General features: G+C 37.2%; 3 protein-coding genes and 1 non-coding gene across 4 annotated transcripts; 1 reads left to right on the forward strand and 3 right to left on the reverse strand.

Moving 5' to 3' along the window:
- Positions 1–1,124: 1,124 nt before the first annotated feature.
- LOC110800904 (ethylene-responsive transcription factor LEP-like) lies at positions 1,125–2,525 on the reverse strand. Its single transcript, XM_022006231.2, has one exon. It carries the CDS (start codon positions 2,387–2,389, stop codon positions 1,502–1,504), a length of 888 nt encoding a protein of 295 aa, XP_021861923.2. The 5' UTR covers positions 2,390–2,525; the 3' UTR covers positions 1,125–1,501.
- A 15,168-nt stretch (positions 2,526–17,693) lies between these two features.
- TRNAS-GCU (transfer RNA serine (anticodon GCU)) lies at positions 17,694–17,775 on the forward strand. The gene has a single exon. It is a non-coding gene; the product is annotated as a tRNA-Ser (tRNA).
- Positions 17,776–19,996: 2,221 nt separating this feature from the next.
- LOC110802280 (G-type lectin S-receptor-like serine/threonine-protein kinase LECRK4) lies at positions 19,997–22,775 on the reverse strand. Its single transcript, XM_022007732.2, has one exon. It carries the CDS (start codon positions 22,769–22,771, stop codon positions 20,288–20,290), a length of 2,484 nt encoding a protein of 827 aa, XP_021863424.2. The 5' UTR covers positions 22,772–22,775; the 3' UTR covers positions 19,997–20,287.
- Positions 22,776–24,351: 1,576 nt separating this feature from the next.
- Positions 24,352–25,674, reverse strand: LOC110802289 (G-type lectin S-receptor-like serine/threonine-protein kinase LECRK3). The gene has a single exon (XM_022007742.2). The coding sequence runs from the start codon at positions 25,672–25,674 to the stop codon at positions 24,352–24,354; it is 1,323 nt and encodes a 440-aa protein (XP_021863434.1).
- Positions 25,675–26,275: the final 601 nt, after the last annotated feature.

The raw sequence follows: 26,275 nt of genomic DNA on the forward strand, positions 1-26,275 counted from the left end.
TTGTGTTTCCATGACTTGACGCCATTTTCGCATATCCCATCATTTGTTGCAAAACATCATACAACATTTCTTTGTTCTAATTTTCCATATTTTATAGCTTTTGTTCTCTTCATTTTGACATTTTATGTACATATTAGCTAAAAATTAGACGTTTAGACGAGTCTGAATCTGCTGTTCCATAATTCATGTATTACGTAAGTGTCACTTTTTCGATTTTTCCTATTAATTGAAAAAATGTTAGTTATTTTAAAAATTAAAATAAAATTTGTTGACTAATTACAAATGTCAACAAATAAGAAGTGTTACATGTGATTCACAAATTATTTGTATAGAGGATTTTGACCCCTTTTCAACCTAGCTTAGATGTACGTGTGCATGAATCCATGCCAAGCTTTGGTGACAATGCTATCATACTTACGTCATGCATTCACCATGCACGTGTATTTTCTCCACTCACATTATTCAATCAAAACATTCAAAAACTAAGATTTTCTTATTATTATAATTAAGGCAAATTTGCCAAAAAGGACTTTTTATAACTCAAATTTTGCAAGAAAGGACCTTATATAATTTTTTTTGTGAAAACACACCTTAAAGTAATTTTTTTTGCGAGAAAGGACCTAAGGAAAGTTTCTAGCATTGACTGAGCTTTTCCGGCCATTAACTTGCACGTGAGCAGCACGTGTGGCTTACGTTAGCTAAAGACAATGATTTTCCCGACTCTTGAATTTTCAAACTTGATTTTATTTCGGTTTTTTTTTTTCAACTTTAGGTTTTAAAGCTTAGAATTTTGGAGGAAAATTGGGTGTGATAAGCAAAATAATGCCACACGTGCTTCTCACGTGCAAGTCAATGGCCGGAAAAGCTCAGTCAATGCCGGAAATTTACTTTTGGTTGTCTTTCGCAAAAAAAAATTACATTAACGTGTGATTTCACAAAAAATAAATTATATAAGGTCCTTTCTCGCAAAAATATTTACATTAAGGTGTTATTTCACAAAAAAAATTATATAAGGTCCTTTCTCGCAAAATTTGGGTTATAAAAGGTCCTTTTTAACAAATTTGCCTATAATTAAATACATATAGAATTAGCTAGCATAAAGTATTAAAAATCCAACGTCCTTAATTAATAAATTATATTAAATCTATAAATTTCCAAGTTACTTCTTAGTTCTTACAACAATATCGAGATAAATTAATGATAAAAAGTTTAAAACAATAAATTACATGCAAGAATAACATGAAGCTAGATTTGATGAAGCAAAGCACACCGTACAATTGCTTATTGTAATATGTAACCATAAACAATGCAAAGAAGAAGATCGAAGAACGGAAAAATAAGTGATGCGTGTTCATGTGGATGTCAACTAGCTTAGTTCGTAAATTTTGTGGGTTGATATCGGCCAATAAGATATGAGATCGAATCCCGTCTACACCACTTGTCTGCTTGCCGTTGATGAGTGTACAATATAAAAGAGAAAGTCTTTTTGAAAAAAAAAGGTTTAATAAAAGTAAGAAGAAGAGGAACCCAAGTCAAACCCGTCAAATATCGGGTCGGAAACAACCGGCATCTTGCTAAAAAGCGGGCTATGTTGCATGATTGAATTATACTGGTTACTATTATCATTTGTGATGGTCCCACTACTCGTCGTGCCACTCATGTTTGGTTCGGAATTACCGATAATGTCATCGAACCCAACCGACTCAATCTGACCCGAAAAGCCAAAAAAATCCGGGTCGTTTCCAACCCATTGACCCATATTCATACCCATACCCAAATCCATTTCCATACCCATGCCCATACCCATACCAAACCCCATGTTGTAACTTGAAGTAATATCCGGGGGCAATGGGGGAAGTTCAACTTCTTTGGTAACTTCATTATTAACAACAGGAGGTTGATAATTATTGTTGTTATTATTATTGGGCTGAGGGTAGTTAGCATTCCAACAAGCCCAAATATTTTGATCTATAGTATTGGGCTGGTTTTGGGCCGAGGAAGGCCCATTATTGAAAAAGATTTGGTTAAGATGAGACTGGTCGTCCGGGGAGAGGATGGAAGTGACCGAGGACCCCGTCGGGGAGTCCGAGTAAACAAAGTTGGTTCGGGCCCGAGATGGGCCTCTCATGGACCGGGCAGCCCGATCATAAGCAAGGGCAGCTTCCTCCGCGGTATCAAAGGTGCCAAGCCAATGGCGCTCTTTTGTGGTGGGGTCCCTTATTTCGGCCGCATAGCGGCCCCACGGACGTCGCCTCACCCCCAAGTATCTAATAGTACTCGGGGGTGATTGATCTTGTTGTTGTTGTTGTTGTTGGTTGTGTTTTCGTTTACTCCTCGGTGAAGGAGTCTTTGCCACGTTGGTAGCAGTATTCATGCCCAGATATTCCATTACGGGATAACGTATTCTGTAACACTTTACTATATATATACTTCGTACTACGTAGTAGGTATATGTCGTACGTGAGAAGTTAGCTTAGTAGTAAGCTAGAGAGAGAGAGGAGAGAGAAAGGAGATTAGTGTTTTTGTGTTTTGTGTTTGTGCAGTGATTATGCGCAAATTAAGTTGCTTTAATAGGGGAGGGAGTGTGTGTGTGTCTTGGAGAATAAAATACTCGGATCACGCATCCTTCTACTACACACAGGTCACACTTAAGGCAATAATTAAGATGTGGCTTTGTTAATTGCAAAAACAAGAAAAAGTATTGGCTTTGTTTATAGCTTAATTAATTCTTCTTTAATTTTTGAAGTTTTGAATGTTTATTTAATTTATTATCAAAGTGTTGATTGTACTAGCTAGTAGTTACTTTCTCGTTTCATGTTATGTACTCAATTCCGTTGTTGTATTCTCTTCCCTTTAAAAGAATAAGTTTAGGTTAAATAAGTTCAGATAAGTTTTTAAAAAAGTCTAATAGGTTTTCTCTCCCAGGTTTTCTCTCTTACATGCACTTAACAAGTTTGAGCATGTCTATTATGTTTAATCACAAGTTCCAATGAGATCCAAAAAGTTCAAATAGTTTAGGTGAGTAGAAGTGTAGAACACACCATTACCATAATTAAAAGTTACAAATACAACGAGTACGAACCTTATAAGACAAGTAAGAATGCGTTATCAATCTTCACCTGATGAAATCTAAACTTATCTGAACCTATTAAATTTAGATGATATGTTCAAACCTGATTGGAACTTATGGGACTTGATCAAGCCTGATTGTAAGATCTGATAGGACCTGATCAAGCCTGATTGGAACTTATAGAACTTGGTCAAGCATAATTGTAAGAGAGTAAACTGGAGATAGTCAACTTATAAGACCTGATAGCTAGAACCTGATTGCAACTTATCTGAACTTATTTAACCTGAAACCTATTTTTTTTCCAGGTGAAGAGAACTCACCAAAGTTAGTAATTTACCTGAAATGAATAGAGTGTGCATCACACGAGTTAAAAACTAACTATTCCGTACGAGTACATAATAGTAATTTGATTAAGACTTGAATAGGGTTGTGGGGAGTTGCTTTATTTAGCATGTGATTTCGAAAGTATAAAAAATGGTAAGCTAATGATAGGGTGGTGTATTAGTACGTAAGAATTCAAGATATACACCTGATGTTAATAATTAACCCCATTATATCTTAATTAGCATGCATGGTCGATTTGGCTTTGGGTAATCAAGAGAGGAATGAATGAAAAAATCGAGATTAGACACTACAAGAAATTGTACTATTAACGACGAGAAATCCCGTCGCGAAAGGCCAATAATCGTTGATTAACGACGGGATTTCCTGTCGCGAATCCGTCATAAAAGGAGCCGTCGTTAATAGAAATCTCGTCGTAAATTCGTCGTAAACCCGTCGTAAAAGACATTTGCGACGGTCATTGTTTGGTTGTTTGCCCCGTCACAAAAGGCTTTTGCGACGCGATTTTTGACCCGTCGTAATTAGGTTGTCGTTAAAGATACAAATTCTTGTAGTGTAGATTGATTTGATCTTCTAAATTAATCCATCATATGATCAACTGCCAATAATCATTGCAAATGATTCATTCAACTCATCATATGAATTATGATCCCATCATCATCACCAATCATAATATCATATGATCTATCTCAATACATTCATGAATTAGACTTGTGAACTAACTAATCATATATCCTTAATTAATTAATTAACTATATATTGTATGATAATATGTGTATAATATATAGTGTACTATTAAGATCTATTAATTGGTCCCGTACCGTCCGAATGAATTAAAAAAAATAAAAATAAGATCTACTAATTGTGAAGAAGATTCAAGCAAATGATGAAGATTATCATGCGTTTTGATGAGTAGGGCAAACTAAGGTTAACAATGAACAAATTAAAATGAGTCAATGATCGTGAGAGAGGAAAGTAAAGATCATGAAAGTATAGATTGATTATCAAAAGGGAATGATTAGAACAAGAGTCTAATCATAAGAGCCTTCTTGGCTACGTACAAATTAGTTAAATTAAAGATCTAGCTATTATGATGTAGACGGAATTTGAATTCAGATCACATATATAGGTGTTAAGTGTCAGCCCAATACATGTTATAATCAAACTAATATACTTTACTTCGTTGTTCACATCTACATAAAATATATATTCCGAATATTACGTTACTTAGAGCAAGATTAAAGGGGTTTTGTCTTAAGATTTTTGTACATGCCATGTTAATATTTTACTATTATTAAATAATTAAATTATAATTAAGACTTCTTAAGATTCAATCAAATTTAGCTCTTCACCCTTCAAACTTGTTTAAGATTTGTGTATTTATGCACCATTTATTATTTTATTATTTCATTCAACTCACACAAGGAGTCTTAAGTGTATTTACTTGATTTGTTTAATTCTCACCATTCACTAACGTGTGACGTAGTACACAAGTTGTTGTCGACCTGTACGATTAATTAATTGACCCTGAGGCATGGAAAAACCACCAAACCTCAACTCCCAATCAATTGACCCTCCACAAAAGAATTCCAAACGGAAAATCACGCACTTAATGTTCAATTCACACCAAGAAAATGCTACAAACCAACCTCCCCCTCAATCTGCTAATCCAATCCCTCCAAAAATCATACCTACTGCGAATGGGAGATCATTCCGTGACTTGGTAGCAGCCGACCAGATGCAAAGAGTCTTCAATGACAGCCTAGTCCCCCTTGAAGAGGAAGATCTTTCCGATGATGACACTGCTCCAGAAGACATGGAGGACGACCCTCGCTGCCCAATAATTCTCTTAACAAAAGAAGAAAAAAGAAGGATGAGGCAACCCTGGCAACGAGCACTCATTATCAAAATGTTTGACAGCAAGATTGGATACATGTCTCTCATGAAGAGACTGAAAAAAAAATGGGAGCTCAAAGGGGGATTGATCTTAACCGATGTAGGACATGACTTTTTCATCGCCAGATTCTCTAGCACGGATGATTACAATTATGTTCTTACACAAGGGCCGTGGATGCTTGACGATAACTATTTAACAATCAGAAAATGGATACCAAATTTCATCCCGGACAATGCCCCAATGAGATATTTAACAGCTTGGGTTCGTATTCCCCACCTAGCAGTTGAATATTTTGATCAAGATTTCCTCAAGAAAGTGGGTGGCAAAATAGGAAAAGTCTTACGCATTGATCATAATACGGCCTCTGCAGACCGTGGACAATTCACAAGGTTAAGCGTCGAACTCGACCTGGCTAAACCTCTCCTCTCCAAATTCTGGCTTAAAGGAAAGGTGTGGAAAATCCAATATGAAGGCTTGAGGATGATATGTTTCTCCTGTGGAAAGATTGGACATTCGGATGATAAATGCATAGCAGTCAAGGATGCAACAGACAATGATATGCATACCACTGAACCGAATGCACAAGGTATCAATACTGAACACCCCCACCTAATTGAGGATCAAGATTTTGGATCATGGATGATGGTCAAGAAACCACCACCCCGGAAAAGACCACCGCGACCGGAGAAACAACCAGAGTCAAACAGGTCAGCAACCAAACCACCTAACCATGGTCAACCAAAGAACGCCCAGAATCAAGCAGGAAATCTCGGAGGATCGAGATTTACAGTCCTTGGGGAACAAGGTCAACAAACTAACCGTGATTTTAGGGAACATAATATTCCCCCAAAAGATATGGGAACCGAGGAAATCACCAATTCTTTTGGGACTGTGGATTTAGGAAAGGACTCTCAAGTTCCTAATGAAGGCCTGACACCAAATCCCTTCAATTTAGGAATCTCCTCAAATCGAATCATCAATCACACTCCTACCAAAACTTGGCAACAGAAAAAGAAGCATAATATTCCAAATCTGGAGTCCAATAAGGGTTTAAGAGATATTACTAATATCCCAACGACCCAATTGCCCCAAAATCCTGTCTTGTTCGCGGCGGAAAAAGAAAACCTTCCAATCCAATTCCAGGCTACACCTCAAGCCAATACAGCCACAACCTACTTGCCCCAAACACAAGCCATAAACCCTTCCCTAAACCCTAAAATCACCACATTAAAGCCATCCTTAAGCCCTGATAAGCACCATCAAACGAACCCCCCATCACTGGAAGTCTCTCATGTCTCTCCACCACCCCAACCCAATCCTGTTGCACATCCCACCGGAGAAGATTATATGTGCGAACTATCCGATGACCAACCCATATATGGGCATAGCAGACCCCCTGACGAACACGATGGTATTCGAGATACATTCATGGCAAGCACCGAATCAACAAAGCCCGGAGATGATGGTAACACTGAAACTGCCATATGAAGTTAACCAAGCCATTAAGCATCTCTCAAATGCGTTCAAATCCATGTTTCCAAACTCACCACCCTTAATGAATAGTGCACACAACTTAACCAACAACCTTCCACCTATTTCTTGCATGGTGTGGAATGTCCAAGGAGCAGGTAGCCGTGACTTCATGAACGCACTTCGTGAGGTTGTCCGAACCCATAAGCCCTCTGTATTGAGCCTTGTTGAAACCCATATGGGAGGTGAACATGCTATGAAAATTGCCAAGATGATAGGATACACTGGCCACATAAGAGTAGATGCACAAGGCTTCAGCGGTGGAATTTGGGTTTTCTGGAAACCTGAATTAGTCACCATTGATCCCATAGATAAACACAACCAATATATAACAATGTTGATCACCCGGAATGGTGAGATTCCATGGTACCTCACAGCTATTTATGCATCCCCAGACCCAACCAAAAGACAAGAATTATGGCGCAACCTTGAAGAATTTGCCTTTCAAAATAATAAACCCTGGATTCTTGCGGGGGACTTCAATGAAACAAGATTTGGTTGGGAACGAAATTCCAGTTCCGCTGATACCACTCGCCGAAGCAGCCTCTTCAATGCATGGGTAGACAGCAATCAATTACTGGAGGTTGAATTTTCTGGGCCATCGCACACCTGGGCCCGTGGAAATTCAGTGGACACAAGGCGGAGTGCGAGACTAGATAGAGCTCTCTGCAACTCAGAATGGGGTCTCTTATTTGACAAGGCTCGAGTTAAGCATCTCCCTGCGATTCAATCGGACCACTGTCCCTTACTAATCTCTTCGAATGGCTTTGCCCCTCTGTGTAAGATTAATAGGCCCTTCCGCTTTCAAGCAGCATGGCTAACCCACGAGAAGTTCCGGGATTTCCTGATTGATAAATGGAACCAGACAGCCCCCTTGATCCCACATCTCAAGTCACTCTCGAGTGATCTTCAACACTGGAACAAGGAAACTTTTTACAATATCTTTCGGCAGAAGCGCTGGCTTCTAGCAAGAATTGGAGGAATCCAAACTCAACTCTCAAAAGGTAGAAACTCGAGCCTGTTAAAGATGGAAGCTTCCCTTCGACGAGAGCTAGATATCATCCTTGACCAAGAAGAAGTGCTATGGTACCAAAAGGCCCGGGTGGACTGGCTCAAAGATGGTGATCGCAACACCACCTTCTTCCATTTAAGCACGGTCGTTCGTCGATGGAGAAACAGAATTTCTGCAATCAAAAACTCAGAGGGAGAATGGGTCTACGACAAAGATCAAGTCAAAGCAATTGTGGTAGCCTATTTTGCAAAACTCTTCACTGATGATAATGAGGAAGTAGAATACAACATCCCCACTGGTGTAAGCCCACATCTATCCAATGAGGATTGGAACATCCTAAACCGTCGGTACACTAAGAGTGACATAGATTGTGTCATTAAGCATATGGGATCGTTAAAGGCACCTGGGCCCGACGGCTACCAAGCCCTGTTCTATCAAAAAAATTGGGATGTAATTGGGCCCAATGTTTACTCAATGGTGTTGGCTGCACTAGAAGGGAAGGGCCTTCCCCCAACCCTAAATGAAACCTTTCTGGTTCTTATTCCCAAGCTCGACAACCCGGAAATGGCTTCCCAATTCCGTCCTATAGGGTTATGCAACGTAACCTATAAGATAATCACCAAAGCGATTGTTAACAGAATCAAACTCATCTTACCGCACATTACTTCCAACACTCAGACAAGCTTTGTCCCGGGACGCCAAATTACGGATAATATTGTCATTGTACAGGAAGTCCTCCACACCATGAAAAGAAAGCAGGGGCAGAAGGGGTTCATGACACTCAAAATTGATTTTGAGAAGGCGTATGATCGCCTAAAATGGAGCTTCATCCGTGACACCCTCAATGAATTCAATTTCCCTCTCATTATGAATGAAGTTATCATGGAGTGCATCTCCTCGCCTTCGATGCGAATCCTATGGAATGGTGAACAAACTGAGTCCTTTTCTCCGACTAGAGGGATACGTCAAGGGGATCCGCTTTCTCCTTATCTGTTCGTATTGTGCATGGAGAGACTAAACCAGATTATTGAAGAATCCATACTGGCGGGGAAATGGAAACCCATCCAAATCAGTCGAGGTGGACCACAACTCACCAACCTTTTCTTTGCCGACGACATTATTCTATTCTCAGAAGCTTCAGTTGAACAAGCCTTAATAATTGCTGAATGTCTCGATCGGTTTTGTATGGCCTCTGGGCAAAAGGTTAGTCTCCAGAAATCGAGTGTGTTCTTCTCCAATAATGTTTCTGACGAAAACAAAATGGCCATCAGCCAAGCCTTGAAGATGGAAGTCACTACTGATATGGGACGCTACTTGGGCATGCCAACTTTAACAAGCAGGGTCACCTGTGAAACATTTAAGCATTTGTGTGAGAAAGTGGACCGAAAACTTTCAGGGTGGAAGTCGAAATACCTTTCAATGGCGGGTCGAATTACACTAGCTAAAACAACAATCTCCTCCTTGGCGTGTTACTCCATGCAAACCGCGAAGATCCCAAGAACCATATGCGACAACATTGACAAAAAAACAAGGCGGTTCATTTGGGGTGGAAGTGATGAAAAACGCAAGATACATCTCCTATCATGGGAGACGCTCCAACTACCGCGAAATCAAGGGGGTGTTGGGCTACGTTCTGCCCGTCAAGCCAATTCGGTCTTTCTAACCAAACTCGGCTGGAGAGTGCTAACGGAGCCGAATGCTCTTTGGTCACGGGTACTCCGTTACAAATATTGCAAAGGTAGGTGCGACATTGACATGTTCACCCCAACATCGACCATGTCTAATGTTTGGAGGGGGATCACGGAAAATGCACAATGGCTACGTAAAGGAACTTCGACTGCAATCGGTAATGGGAAAAAAACTCTGTTTTGGGACCATATTTGGGCCACTGACACCCACCTGCGAGAACTAGCCATTGCACCTATTCCACCCTCTATCGATGGTTCTACAGTCTGTGAGATGTGGGAAGCAGGGGGCGAATGGAAGTGGGATGAGTTCGCAAACCTCCTCCCACAAGAGACACTTCAGAAGATAGCTTCACATAGAGTGGTGGAAGACCCATTGATTGGAGATTTACACTACTGGAAAGGCTCACCAAATGGTGAATTTTCAATAAAAAATGCCATTAAAATAATTAGCAATGGCGATGAGGTGCTAACTGACTTCAAATGGGAGCTGGCCTGGAAGACCAAGGTACAACAACGGGTTCGTACTTTCTTATGGCTCGCACTTCACAACAGACTCCTTTGCAATGCTAACAGATTAGTACGAAAGCTCACCATCGACCCTAGCTGCAAGAGGTGCAACCACCCTGAAGAAACTCTGCTTCATACACTCAGAGATTGCCCCATAGCAAGACACATATGGAGCACCATGGGGGGACCTTCCAATTACCCCTCCTTCTTCTCTGGCGACCTCACAAGCTGGCTGGTGCGAAATCTAAAGGCTAAGGAGCTCATATACTCAGATAAATGGCCTACCTGTTTTGGGGTGGTACTATGGTGGATATGGAGATGGAGGAATTGTAGTACCTTTGACAGAAACAATGAAATTCCAATCAATGCAGGAAGCTTCCTACATCAGCGAGTTGAGGAAACTTGGGCAAGTTTTAAGTTGATAGATGAAGGTCAATCCTCGAACGGAAGCAGAAGAGAGATCCTGGTTAAGTGGATAGCTCCCCCAACTGACTATCTCACACTTAATACGGATGGTGCAGCTAAGGGTGCTCCTGGAAGAGCTGGAGGGGGGGGCGTGATTCGTGACCATAGAGGGAACTTTCAACGGGCCTTTGCTGCGAATTTTGGGGTGTGCACATCTTACAAATCAGAGATACTGGCTGCTATGTTGGGCTTAGACATGGCAAGAAGCATGAACATTCGAAAGCTAGTGTTGCAAATGGATAATGAAGCCTGTGTCCAAGTCATCAGAGGCAAGGAGTACCAAGGAGGAGAATGTCACCATTTAATTAACCATTGCAGGAACCTGTTAGCATGCTCAGATTGGGAAGTCAGTATTATCCATACTTATAGAGAGGGAAATAAAGTTGCTGATTATTTAGCTAATTTAGGGGCAGACCAAGAGGAAAGAATTCGATATTTTAATTCACCTCCGAATGAAATATCGAACCTTCTCTTCGCGGACATTATGGGTGTTACTACACCCCGTTTTGTAATTTAATCATTTAGTTTTTTGTCGGGGTTTCCTCCCCTCCTTTGCACCAAAAAAAAAAAAAAAAAAAAAAACGAGTCTTAAGTGGAGTTTTAGTTTTTCAAGACTCAATTTAAGACTTTGATAAAACTCATCCACTTCAATACTACAAATTACTTTGTTTAATCTTAAGACTATAGGGCTGGTCATGCTCTTAGAGCATGTTCAGCTCTGTCTTGTCTTAAGACTTACTTTAAATGCCACATCAGCTTTCTACTAATTTTTAATAATTTTTTATGTGCTAAGACTTGCTAAAACTCAACTAAATTTATCTCCTCACCCCTAAGACTCAATTAAGATTTCTCAATACATGTACATGACATCACCCACTTTTAGAAAGACATCACCCATGTGAGTGTCCAAGTCTTAAATTGAGTCTTGAAAAACCAAGACTCCATTTAAGACTTTGTTAAGACAAAATGAGATAAATGGGTGAAATTATGGAAGTCTTGTCTTAAGATAATATTGATGATGTCATCCAAAGTCTTAAGACTTAGGGCTTATCTTGCTCTTATATGACTCAATTTAAGTTAATTTTTTTCCATTGAACATCAATATGTTCAATGAAACGTTTGACGTAGTATGTGCCAATTGACCTAAAATTTTCCGTCCATATCTTGCTCTATGCATGAATGGTTATATGTGCACATGCATTGACAAGAGCACATACGAGTATATGTAGTTTGCTTTAATCTAGAAAAATCTAAATCTAAAATGTACTATATAAGAAAAAAATCTAGTAATAAAGTGTGTAGAAAAATCTAGCCAAAATAATGTCTAGAATTTACTTAAAAAATATCTAGTTAAGTGTCTAGAAAAATCTAGTTAGTGAAGGAGGTAGAAAATTCTAGAGAATGAAGATGATCTATATTGAACAACTATAAATAGGTAGTATTTGCATAAGTTTAGGGATGAGCCAATTAAGAGAGCTCCACAAAATATGAGGAGTAGAAACAAGTGTTCTACCAAAGTAAATATTGTTGTACAATTCTTATCAATATAATCAATGATAAAAATACAATTTTGTTATATTATTCAGACCCATCAAAACTTCCGCGTGCGTCCTCAAATTTCTATCAGAAAAAAATAGTAGGATACAAACGTAGCTAAATATTAATTAAGGTTTACTATCCACACCTAAAGATAATTTGAGAAGCCAAGCAAGAAAACTATATACTATAGAGTACGTAGTAATATTCTATGCGTGATTAAAATAAATACAAGGGGGCCATGGATTAATTAATTAATTAATTAATTAAATAATTAAATAGATAAAGGAAGTATCATTATCTAAGCCATGTGCAACCAATTTGGAAACAACGAGTTCCACTTTCCATTTGGACAAAGATCCAACATGACCAAGTCTTCCATCTTTTCCGAATACTCGAATACAAATTAAAAGGGCACTTTTATCCTCTCATGCATAACATTATATTATATTTAAATACACATAATTTTAGCTAGAAGTGCTGGTGTACGAGTTGTGATTTGAGAGGTAGAATAATAATTGTTTTAACGGTTTTTTCATGAAATGCCCCTGAGGTTTAACGAAATGCACCAAATACACTCGCGTGTTTCAAATTACATAATATACCCCTATTTAAACTTATTTGAACCAAATGCCCTTAGACTTAACGGAAGTCTAACACCGTTAGTCATTAGTTTGAATTATCCCTTAATCAACCTAATTGATTAATAATTAACCCCTAATTAATAATTTACTCCATTATGCATTTTCTTTAATTTAATTTTTTTCTCTTTTTTCTTTATTTTCACTCACCCCCTTCCTTCTCTTCTGGTTCAACAAGCTCAACAACAATCCATCCCCTTCCCTCCTGGTTCCACCACCATCGACCACCGACTTCCGTCCCATCGACCACCGACTTCCGCCCCACCGACCTCCGCCCACACCACCACCGAGCTCCGCTTCAATCTAACTCCCGTACAAAAAATCTTCAATCTAAATTCTCATTTTTTTTCCCCAAATTGTCTCAATTCGATTTCTAGAAATGCGAATTATATGTTGGTGGAAGTATAGGACAGCAGCACATAGAATTAGAGAAGAGAAGAGGAAAAAGTTAATTTTGTAGCTAGAATTTTAGTTTTTCGTTCTTCAGTTTTCTTCTTCTTCTTCGTTTTTCCTTGCCTTCTTTCTGGATTTTTTTTTTTTGTTTTGATTCTGTTCGCACATAGCAGCAGCAACATCGTAATTATGAGATATAGCAGCAGCGATTAGTAGAGATTAGAGAACCTAGTAATTCTATTTTGGTTTTTAGATTTTCGATTATAGGATTAGAATTCAGAAATTTCGAATTCATTTTCTATTGTTCTTGAGTCTGTTCTTCAATTTCCATAAATTGTGTTACGAATGGGATTTTAGCCACGGCTTTACCATCGAACTATGAATTGAGCAATCCAAAAACCATGAAGAGAACGAGCACAACGACGACACTGGATTTGAACTTGAAGAGTGAGAGATCTTGGCTTGCGTCTTTAAGGCTGGTTTCGACTTCTTCTTGGTTTTTGTTCTTGAAGATTGAATCTGGGTTTTCAAGGTTTCAATTTTTTGAGGATTTGTCAATGGATGAGGATTTAAGGGATTTTCAAATTCAGTTTCTAATGGTGTTGAGATTCTCGAACCAGAAGAGAAGGAATAGGTGATTGAAAAGAGGGAAAAAAAATTTAAAGAAAATGAAAAATGGAGTTAATTAGTTAATTATTAATTAATTAAGTTAATTAAGGGCTAATTCGAACTAATGACTAACGGTGTTAGACTTCCGTTAAGTCTAGGGGCATTTGGTGCAAATAAGTTTAAATAGGGGTATATTATGTAATTTGAAACACGCGGGTGTATTTGGTGCATTTCGTTAAACCTCGTGGGCATTTCATGAAAAAACCGTTGTTTTAACTATAACAGTTATATATTTTTTTTCTCTAAATCTGTTGTATACAACTTTTTTTTTTTTTTTTTTTTTTATCATTGTAGATGTCATATAACTAACTATTAATAATTGTTCTTCCCCCGTAAAAAAATATTAAATACCTTCTCAAAATTTTGATAATATATTTACCAACAATTTAATAATTTTAAAGATAGATATCACTTGTACATTTTCGTAAACATGTAAGTTAGGTCATATAATATAAATGTACATAGCCTCGTCTCCTATCAGACCGTTTGACACTTTACTTAACCATCAATCATATATAGTTGTCTATTAATTAGATAATATAGATAGTTACGTAACATGACATGTGATATAACAGTTTAATAACGATTTTATATTTTTATACAAGAATTTGTAGTACAAATGAGAGTTTGCAATTTGCATAATATGTTGGGTTGCATGTGAGACTTGCGTAGGCCTTGATTACACTTTACCTATCTTGTAAAAATAACCATTAAGGTCTTAATCAATGACTGTTAAATCATATCATTCACATTAATTTAATTGCACCTTTTTTTGCATGTCGTTAAAATTATTGATTTTTTTGGAATCATCCTTAAAGTTATGCTACTACATCTATAACTAGTATCTTTGGTCTCTCGAAGTTCAAGTGTGTGGTTTTTTAGCATTAGCATAAACATTAGCATTTGAAATAAGTTCTTGAATACATAAGGTGTACAATAAATTTATTGTACACCAATATAATTTTGTCCAGTTTTCTCTAACTTGAACCTAATTTTTTTAACTTTTATATTATTAAAAAAAAGATATATAAACATTTTAAAGGGAAATAATTAATTTTATATATTATTAGTAATTTTGAAGAAATATTTTTTATTAAATTGAAAATTTTTCATCCTTGAAAAATAGATAACTTTTACATATATGAGGTAATTTTTAAGTATTTTACGTTAACTTTAACTTTGGTGTACAATATTTATCGTACACCACATGTAAATACGAACTTGTGTTAGCATTTACTTAGACCATGTTATGTTCATTTTATTTTTACTTATTTTAAGAAAAAATAAGTTCAAATAAGATAAGTTTAGAAAATGAGAGATGCTCAAGTACATAGCACTGTACAACTAAAACAAATTCAGATAATATAATTTTAGAAAGATTAAGTGAAATTTAGGTAAATTGAACACAGCCTAGCAATAATCTGCATGCTACGGTCCACATGCATGCTACATCCACATGCAGAACAGAACAAAGTTTTATTGATCTGGAATAATACAAAGTACAGTATTGTTAGTTGTGACCCAAATAATTTATATAGTATTCTCTAAACCGATTCAAGGCATATTCTATCAATCGTAATTATTAGGGGCATTTTTTGCTAGTTTTCATTGAATCTTGTACAACTTCATATAGATCAATGAACCAAAACCCTAGATTTTGTGAAATAATTATCATAAAATGAGAAGTTAAAGGGGGAGCAAAAAGGAGAAACAAAACCAGAAATTCAGGGACTAGATCATTGTCACACCTCGGAAGGCGACAATTACATTCAAAAATCTTAATGAGTTTGTGGTTTGCATGTTGTGTGTGGTCAAAGTGACAAGATTAAAACAACAACAATTTCATTGATTTCATAAAAATGATCCTAAAAAATAAAAAATTTATAAATTCTTTTCAATAAATAAAGAAAAAAAGGACCAAATTCAAGTAAGAACAAGACTAGTCTAAGTTGTTGGAGTTGAAAAGATGTCCACACAAATTATTGCTTTATTTTTAATTTGGCTTCCCCTACAAAAAATTGTACTATTAATGATGGAAAATTCCGTTGTTAAAGGGCAATAATTGTTGATTAATGACGGGATTTTCTGTCACGAATCCGTCATAAAAGGGGTCGTCGTTAATGAAAAATCCCATCGGTAACCCGTTGTAAAAGACATTTGCGACGGTTGTTCCCGTCTTTGTTTGGTTGTTAGCCTCGTCACAAGACTTTTACGACGAAATTTTTAACCCGTCGTAATTAGATTGTCGTTAAAGATACAAATTCTTGTAGTGTCCTTATATATCTATCTACTTTCTCCGTTTTTTTAAAGTAAGTTTTATTTGATTTTTGACACTATTTAATTTATCCATTTTACTTTGACCAATGTTTTTTTATGTATACATGATATTTTTTTTCTCCGAATCTTGTTAGATTCTCCTTCATATCAAGTAGGTATCTTATGAGACCGTTGTGTCAACAATAAAAAAATATAAATGTACGATAACAAAGTGTAACTATTTGATTAGAAAGTATTAATATTTGACCGATTACGTTAAATAAACATGACTATTTGATCAATATGTATCACCATTAATTAGGAAAGTTCGACTATTTGGTAAGAAGCTGGTCTTATTTATAAGATCTCATATATTTCATATGAGTTTTTTTTTTATATATTTTCAAATATATACGAAATATATAATTTTTATAATTTTGCAGTAAAACTATTAAGGGTTAAAGTTATGTATTGACAAACATGACAAGTGGAATCAGAACAAATAATAAAATCCAAGGAAATAGTATATTTTTTGGACTTAGCTTTACTCCCATGTAATGAGGAAAATGGCTTTTTGACTGTCTCTTTGAAACCTTTTGTAGACCTAACCTTTTCACGTACTACCAAAATTCTTTCGGTATCAAAGCTTATTAATCAATCTATTACATTGGGAATTGCTCTTACTCTCATGTAAGGCATTTGCACAAGGATAAAAAAAAGCATTTGGCTTTTGAGTTTTTAAAATTATAGATAAACAAAATGTATTTTTTTCTTGTATAAGACACTAATGTAGGTGACTTGTCTTAGATTTTTAGATAGTGAATTGATAAAACTGACTTGTATTCGATTACTAAATTCGAATTCATCACATTGAATTCTAGTCGATCAAAGGTTAAGCTTAATTAATTTATGTGAATTCTCTCCGAATTTAAACTGAGCCTATTTGAGGCCCAAATTAAGGAAAGAGTATGCAAGCCCTATTCAATCCATATACATATCCATTTAATCTAAGTCTCCAAAAATTGTCGAAAAAAAAACAAAAAAAAACATTATATAATTAAATTTACATAGAGCTAATCGAATATATAACTAAAGTTAGCGTTGGGCATGGGTCGGGCAGGGATGCAGGTTTTCCGAACCCGAACATTACCCGACACGACACGAGTCCGTTGTAAGCCCGACACGGCAAGAAAAGCTCAACAATGAGCCATGGACATCATTTTAGAAACTTGGCACGAGTCCTATAAGAGCATAACGGACCTGCCCGTACGTAGGCGAACTTATTTTTAACCAATTAATATTAATAATAAAAAATAGTAGCTGGATTGTTGGAACGAGATCCAAGCCTTACAAACCAGTGTGCAAACTTTCTTGTCATCGGCGTCGAAAGTCTACGGTTTACTTCCGAATTGTTCGGAACTCCAAAAAGCTATTCAAGAGAGGCAAGAGAGGAGAAGACCAGCTCAATCTCCTTTTCGTTAAAGGAAATAGCGGATTCCCTGGTCGAGCCATGCATGCATGACCTCATTTATGCAAGAGGGGCACGTGGCCAGCATGACACGACACGTTAAGACACTGACACACATTTTTTTTTTTTATCGTGGGCCTAAACGGCCCGGCACGGGCCCACATTGTTTAAGAAGATATAATTATAAATAAGCTTCTTTTGATGAGAGTATCAACAAGAGTCGCTTTGGCCGAGTGGTTAAGGCGTGTGCCTGCTAAGTACATGGGGTTTCCCCGCGAGAGTTCGAATCTCTCAGGCGACGTTTCCTTTTTTCTTTTTTGCTCTTTTCCTTCTTCATAATGCATGGCGCCAAACTTCAGTATTTTCACTCCACTTACAAATTCAAAATTAGCTTCGATAATTTCATATTTTTTCCCCCATTTTTCCAGATTGCATCCACCAATTATTCGAAGTCATCAGAAACTTGCTTCTGAATTTTGAAATCATACGATCTCAATTCTCTCGCGCAGAATTTATTTGGGTTTTTGTTCGAATTTTTAAAGCTGCAATGAATATGAAGTCAAATGTGTCAATTTTAGGCAAGAAAATTCAAGGGATGTTGGTACTTACTGGGGATTGATGTGTGAATGGATGCAAGTTGTGGTCATCTGAGATTCTGAGGTATGCACACCAACTGTTTGATAAAATGACTAACCCGAATGTCTTCGCTTTCAATTTGATGATTTAGGTTATGTTTTTCTCATGGGAATTATCAGAATGCAATTATTGTCATTTTGTTTGGACTTTTGATGTTTTCATATAAGGTTTGCTTGGATGTGTTTAAAGCTTTCATTCATTGTTTTCGAAATTGGTTTAGATTGATTCTTCTGCTATTCCTGTATCATGTGTAGTAATGTAATGTTTTGAGAAATGGAGGTCCATTTGTGAAATTCTTGTGGCTTGCCTTACTCGAATGGTTTCGCTTTGAATTGGATGATTTCGGTTATGTTTTTATCATGAGGATTATCAGGATGCAATTGGGTTTTTTGTTCTTTGATGAATTGTCATTTTGTTTGGCCTTTTGTTGTTTGCATATAAGGTTTGCTTGGATTTGTTTAAAGCTTTCATTCGTTGATTTCGAAGTTCTTTTGGATAGATTCTTCTGTTAGTCTTGTATCATGTGTAATGTTTGAGACATAGAGATACATTTGTGAAATTATTGTGGCTTGCCTTATATTAACACCTAACACTTTAATGAGTAATGGACTAATGGCTACTGTTTTCCGTGATTAGTAAGTAATTAGCACTGTCTCTTGACTCAATCAAGAAGGATTCCTGACTTTTATTGTTGAACAAATTGAAAGTTACCATAAAAAGACATGCTTACACTCAATGACATAGGAGATCACCCTGGATTGGGTAGTAGTAATGGAAAACGAGGTTGGACAAGGAGGGTTAGGCACATCAGCAATACCTTCAAGCATCTGTTTTAACCCTTTTCATTTTAGGTCAGAAGTTTCTGTCTTCCTGAATACACCAAAGGGCAACCAGAAAATAAACCTCTAATTCAGTACCTTGTTATCATTAACTAGAGACTCTGATGCATTAGTTTGGTAGCAACCAAACGCCCAACCTGTCAGAATTACTCTTTCCTTTTCAAGCTCTAAGCTTGCACTTTTTCGATAACAGATATACACATCTACCTTCACTATGACTGGTTTGTTTCTGAACCATTCAGGGGCAACAATATAGTGATGATTCCTCAAGTTCTAGCATGTTACACACTATAAAATTATGAGTATCATTTAAAAAGTTTACTGATTAAAATGGACAAACGGTGTGTGTGTCATAGATGTGTGTTACTTGCGGCTTGGTGGTCTCTAAAATGCACAAAAACTATACTAGTGCGATCTGAATCGGACATTCGAGTGATTTTCTTTGCATGATCAAGTTTCAATGTTTGTTCAACATTCCATGAGTTTCAGTGTAGTTGATCTGTGATTTGTCTTTTTAACAGATAAGTGGTTCTGTAAAGCTAATGCAAAGAGGATGCACCGTGTTCTCTTTCAAACTAGAAGAAAAGTCTTGTGAATCTGTGATGTAAAATGTGGGAGTAATATGCTGAGGATAAGTAAAGAAAACAGTCCATCACCGTAGGTTGGTAAGAATTTAATCTTTTGGTATATACATATAAATATATATATGCAAAGTTTCATTTTCATTTTCATTACGTTGAGGCTTAGATTATTTAATTTACTACTATTATCTGCATCTAATGCTCCATGCTCCATCATTATGCAATGCAATTAAACTTGTTTTTTTTTTCTTTCTAGAATTATACCTAAACATGCATTTTTTTTGTAATATGGTTGAGTCTAACACTTGGACATGATACACACACGGGTAGTAGTCAAGACAGAGTTACATAGTGGAGGTCAATTTGCTTAAAAACTGCAAATAAATAACAACTTGCATAAATACAGTTAGAAGCGTTTAATAGTCCGTACTGGTACACCTAATTATGAACAGCCTAATGGGGTATATTTATTGTTTCAAAAAGAAAAGTTTGAAAAAAATTCTGAAATGATACATTGGTTCTTTATGAGACGTAGGAAGTAGTAAGTTTGGGTTATTGTTCCCTCTATTCTATAGAAAAGGATGTAAGTTAAAAAACAAACTCTAGCTTGATTGAAAAGCCTTGTATAGCACATGCCACATTACCATATAAGATGAAACAAAAGACATAGTTTTGTGAATTTTCCACTCCTTCCCCTGATACATAAAAAGAAACAAAGCCAAATGATAGGAATACTTTTAGCTAGGGAGTTTAACATTTATCTAGTGCCTGATGCTATTGAAGTTGGACAAGGAGGGGCAGGCACTTCAACAAGGCCTTCAAGCATCTGTGTAACCGCTCTCATGCTTGGTCGGAGACTTGGATCTTCTTGGATACACCAAAGGGAAATCTTTACAAACCTCTTCAGTCGTATTATGTCACTAATCGCCTCTATGTCATCGTTAACAAGTTGATCTAATCTGTTAGAAAAGTAGCAATCAAATGCCCAATCTGTCAAAATGGCTTCTTCCTCCTCTATACGATCCATGCATACACTTCTTCGACAACATATGATCTCCAACAAAATAACCCCGAAGCTATACACATCTACCTTCAATGTCACCGGTTTGTTCTTGAACCATTCAGGAGCTACATACCCTTTGGTCCCTCTGATTGCTGTTGTTGTGTGCGTTTGGTTTTGAGCCATAAGTTTTGCTATCCCAAAATCAGCAATAAGTGCATTCTGATGGTCGTCTAGAAGTATGTTTTGGGGCTTTATATCACAATGAATGATCTGAGTGCTGCACTCCTCGTGCAAGTACAGTAGACCCCTCGCGATTCCTTCAGAAGTCTTAATCCTTGCTTCCCAGCTTGGCCTATGATCACCAAATAGGAAATCTGCTAGGCTACCATTTCTCATGAATTCGTAGACTAACAACCGCTGATCACCCTCCTTGCAAAATCCAACAAGTCGAACTAGATTCTTGTGATGGGTCTTGCCTATTGTATTCACTTCTGTTTCAAACTCCTTATCAGCATTGTTAGATATCCTATCCAACTTTTTGACAGCAACAAAAGTTAGGTAATTTCCTGCTCCAATCACGCCTTTGTAAACAGCCCCAAAAGCCCCTCTTCCTAACTCTTCCTTGAATCCATCAGTCGCTTCTTCAAGAACTTTGTAGCTGAAGCAATGGACATTATCATACTCTTTACGAGGTTGTTTAACACTTCTAAGCTGCTTTTTACGGTAGATGAAGAAAAAACCCACCATTAATAATCCTAAATTTACGAAAACAGAGCCACCTAATAGGACTGAAACTACAGTGTTCAGCTTGGTTTTCTCTTTTGTGATGAGTGGGGCAGTGGAGTACGTACCATTTCCTACCTTCAGCCAAGCGGTCTCGCTAACTTTCCTGTCATGATTTCCACCGGAGAACAGCGGCTTATACTTGCAGCAGGTGTCCTTATCCCCCACCCAGGTAGCAACAGCACAGAAACGGTCACCAAGACATGAACTCTTGCATTGTTCTTCAGTGATACCTTCAAACCTTTTATCACATTTATCACTATCAAACTTAGTGTTCTGAAGTCGTACTAGATTATATTCAACGAAGACACCATCCTTTCCATCATCTTCCGAAAGCTGAAAATCTGGTTTGCAGCTGCCATACTTGTCAGTAGGATCTACCAGAGAATAATGAGAAGGGCAATCACAGCTGATACTATGAGCCACATCATCATAACTACAGATACTGTTAAACCCACACCCTACATTGCAGATATTTACTATTATTGAATACATCTTGGACCAACCAACTTCATTGTTTGTAAAATTTCTTGGGTGATAATACCATGTAAGAAGTCCATAAAAACTCAGAGTTACTCTCTGATAATAATCTCTGCTAGACACTATAACTGTGTCTTCAGGGATGAAATTATACACCGCGGTGCCGTTTTCTGCCGCTACATACATCTGCCCTGATACATTGTAAATAACTTGCTTACCTTGATTTGGAGGATTCCAAGTGTTACTAGCAAAGTAAGGTCGAGTATCGGCCCAGTAAATGGTTTGGTCCATTACATGCAAGACCGCGTTCCCATCTGTTTGCAGGCGCAGTTGGTACCTGCCTTTGGTGAAATTAGTTTCCGAAAGCCGAGAGTCGACAGCACCTTCTATGTTCATAACTTGAGTAGGCAGCAAAGTGTCTGTTGGATGCTCAAAGCTTTGCCAAACTGGATTACTATCACTGCTACTTGTGAGGATCATATTTCCGGTATCACTCATGAAGCCGTAGCTAACAACGTTGCCATTTAAATCAGAAGAGGTATTCCACAAGTTGGACCCCTGAGGATTACTGAGTATTAGACCTTCATCAGTAGTGATTGTCACTGATGATCCTTGTGGAACAGGGTTACCTTCATTTGCAAACCAAACAATTGTGTCTGGTATTTTGGCATACCAGATAGCAAGCAAGAACAGATTAGTGTGGTTGAGATATTGGTGAAAGCCGAAGGCGAAATCGCCTGAAGGTGAAAGCCACGAAGAACCATTGATGATGGCTGAGAGAGAATTACCAACTGGTATATTGCTTCTGCTCTGAGCAGAAATGGATGGTGATAATAGGAGGATGAGTGCTGTGAAAAAGGAAAATATGTAAGAAAGAGGCTTAACCATTGTCAGAAAAAGGGATTTCTGATTTTTGAACCAATAAAAACTGCTTGCTAAATAAAGGTATAAGGAGTCAAGGACCACCATTCCCATCAGGTCATGCAAGGAAAGTTGAATTAGTCTAAGGCTCTTTAAAATATATTGGTCCCTAGACTCCAAACCACTCCTTCAAACCTACCCCTATCTGAATGTAATCATCTTGTTAGTAGTTTAAAATCACTGTCACTCACACTGTATGTGTAGTATTAATATCAGATTGTTGCTAGTTTTATTGTTAAATTAACATTTATTTTATTGTGACTACTAATCACTAGTTATCAGTGATGTAAATGGGGCAATTAGTGCAAGAAAAGTCTATAGCTTGAAGTGCTTATTTGGTTGGTATGTGATTGAAATGGTCATAGCACAAAATAAATCAACATGTGGTCTCCCCACATAATGTGTATTTTTGTGAATTGAAAAGTATTTTCTTTTGACTATTTTGTTTCTCTTGGTTCTGTAGCAGTCACCATTAACGTCTTTGACGGTATTTTTCTATGTGTGCAGTAGAATTATCTCTGATGCCGAAAATCCTTGATGTGCCAAGCTCGGGCTAGGGTAGGAGACTCATCACTCACATATTTACTTGGTGTAAAATTTTACTGAGTAAGTACATAATTTCCCCGAATGTCAAACTAAGTTGTAAAATTTTTCTTTACGTCTATCACGCTAAATTATGTAGAAATACATATTTGATGTCTCATACTCCGTATTATAATGGACATACACCTCTTTATAGCACAAGATATATAACCTACAACATCATAAGTTTCCTAAGTCACAACTCTTATCACATAACTTTATCACACAACCTTATCACAACTCAGAATTCATTTCCTTTGTCTGCTGATGCAAATCATGAAACATTGTAGTAAAAAAAAACTCTGCTTCACTGCTTGCATACATGACCAATACTGAATTGTGGTGTTGTATAATTATTTAGTGTCAGGATTTTCTTGCTTCATGATAGACAGGGAGGTCGAAATTTTCAGGTTGAGATAGTTCACAAAGGTCGAGTTTTAAACTAGTCTGTGACTCTGTACTTCTGTAGTCTTCTAACATAGTGTCATGCATGATGTACAGTACACATACTAACTATAAGTCTTCAATTTCCGAAACAAGCTAATCTCGTCTAATGTCTTTGTAGTTGATTATGCAATGATGGACAAGCCAGCAAACCCCGTCCACACTACAAGTCCACTGACATGAAATTTAAGCCAAGGAGAAATTGCGTTGAGATGGGTGAACAATAAAGGTGTGTAACTGTAGCCTTTCTTTTGTCTTATAACTTGTAAAGCTTACTTATTTCTTTGCAAAAATGTGTATGGTTTACATTTACTGTCAAATATTTTCGAGTATTGTAGAATTGTAGTGTAAAAATATCATTCCCAACATTAAATTACCAGAATACATGCATTTAGCCTAGGGGTTCAGTATTGGATAGTAGTAATAGAAAACAAGGTTAAACAAGGAGGTATAGGAAGATCTACAAATCCTTCAAACATCAAACACCTGCATTGTAAGACTTCTAAGCTGCTTCTTAAGGTAGATGAAGAAAAATCCCAAAATTAATAGAGCAAAATTAACGAAAGGGAGCCACCTAAATAGAATTGATCAGCTATAGTGTTCACTGTTCAGCTGGGTGAGTGGACAGTGGAGTATGTTCCATTTCCTACCTTCAGCCAAGCAGTCTCTCTAACATTGCTGTCATGATATCCACAAGAGAACAACGGCTTATACTTGCAGCAGGTGTCTCTAACCCAGGTCACAACAGCGCAGAAGCGGTCACCTAAACAAGAACTCTTGCATTGTTCTTCAGTGACACCTAGAAACCTTTTATCACATTTATCAAACTTTGTGTTCTGAAGTGGCACTAGATTATATTCAACGAATATACCATCCTTTCCATCATCTTCCAAAAGCTGAAAATCTGGTTTGCAGCTGCCGTACTTGTCAGTAGGATCTATCAGAGAATAATTAGGAGGGCAATCACATCCGACGCTTTGAGCCACATCATCATAGCTACAGAGACTGTTAAACCCACACCCTACAGAGCAGATGTTTCCTGTTGTTGAATACATCTTGGACCAACCAACCCCATTGTTCTGGGTAAATTTTTTTGGGTGATAATACCATGTAAGAACTCCATAAAAATTCAGAGTTACTCTTTGATAATAATCTCTGGTAGAGACTACAATTGTTTTATCAGGGATGAAATTATATAAGATGGTCCCATCTTCTGCCACTATGTACATATGCCCTGAGACATTATATATTAGTTGCTTACCTTGATTTGGAGGAATCCAAGTGTCACTAGCAAAGTAAGGTTGAGCATCGGGCCAGTAAATGGTTCGGTCCATTACATTCAAGACCGCATTACCATCTTGTTGCAGGCGCAGTTGGAACCTGCCTTTGGTGAAATTAGTTTCCGAAAGCCGAGAGTCGACAGTACCTTCTATGTTCATAAGTTGAGTAGGAAGCAAAGTGTCTGTTGGATGCTCAAAGCTTTGCCAAACTGGTTTACTATGACTGCTACTTGTGAGGATGAAATTTCCGGTATCACTCATGAAGCCGTAGCTAACAACGTTGCCATTTAAATCTGAAGAGGTATTCCACAGGTTGGAGCCCTGAGGATCACTGAGTATTAGACCTTCATTAGTAGTGATTGTTACTGATGATCCTTGTGGAACAGGGTTACCTTCATTTGCATACCAGACAATTGTGTCTGGTATTTTGGCATACCAGATAGCAAGCAAGAACAGATTAGTGTGTTTGAGATATTGGTGAAAGCCAAAGGCAAAATCGCCTGAAGGCGAAAGCCATGAAGAACCATTGATGATGGCTGAGAGAGAATTACCAACTGGTATGTTGCTTCTACTTTGAGCAGAAATGGATGATGATAATAGGAGAATGAGTGCTGTAAGAAAGGAAAGTATATGAGAAAGAGGCTTAGCCATTCTTAGAAAAAGGAATAAATCTTATTATGAATTTGTGAACCAATAAAATCTGGTTGTTTAATAAATGTACAAAGTCAACAAAGATGACCTTTCATCCTGAAAAGTCAAATATCTTCTCTGTTTGTCAAGGACATTGAATAGTATGAGATGCCTTTTATACTGATGAGAGAGAGTTACCAACTGGTATATTTCCTCTACACTGAGCAGAAATGGGTGATGTTAATAGGAAGATGAGTGTTGTGAAGAAGGAAAATATGTAAGATCGAGGCTTAGTCATTGCTAGGAAAAAAGGGTTTTTGATTTGTGAACCAAGAAAAGCTGGTTGCTAAATAAAGATTACAAGGATGGCAATCATCCTGAAAAAGTGAAAAGTCAACTGTCTTCTCCATTTTCCACCAGGTCATGCAAGGAAAGTTGAATAGTCTAAGGAAGACTCCCAGCCATTCCTCCAATTCTACCCCTATCCACTATACATCCTTATACCCACAAAAATATTAAAAGGAAAAAAAAAGAGCTCATTAACATTAATTTTATTGTGACAACTAATCACTAGTTATTAGTCTATAGTTTGAAGTCTTTAATACATTGGTATAATGGTATG

The sequence above is a fragment of the Spinacia oleracea genome, chromosome 4 (genome assembly GCF_020520425.1).
Source record: "Spinacia oleracea cultivar Varoflay chromosome 4, BTI_SOV_V1, whole genome shotgun sequence".
NCBI classification, from domain to species: Eukaryota; Viridiplantae; Streptophyta; class Magnoliopsida; order Caryophyllales; family Amaranthaceae; genus Spinacia; species Spinacia oleracea.

Bases quoted from the DNA above. Each gene is read 5' to 3' on its own strand.
- LOC110800904 (XM_022006231.2), bottom strand. From the start codon at position 2,389: ATGGAATATCTGGGCATGAATACTGCTACCAACGTGGCAAAGACTCCT.
- LOC110802280 (XM_022007732.2), bottom strand. From the start codon at position 22,771: ATGGGAATGGTGGTCCTTGACTCCTTATACCTTTATTTAGCAAGCAGT.
- LOC110802289 (XM_022007742.2), bottom strand. From the start codon at position 25,674: ATGGCTAAGCCTCTTTCTCATATACTTTCCTTTCTTACAGCACTCATT.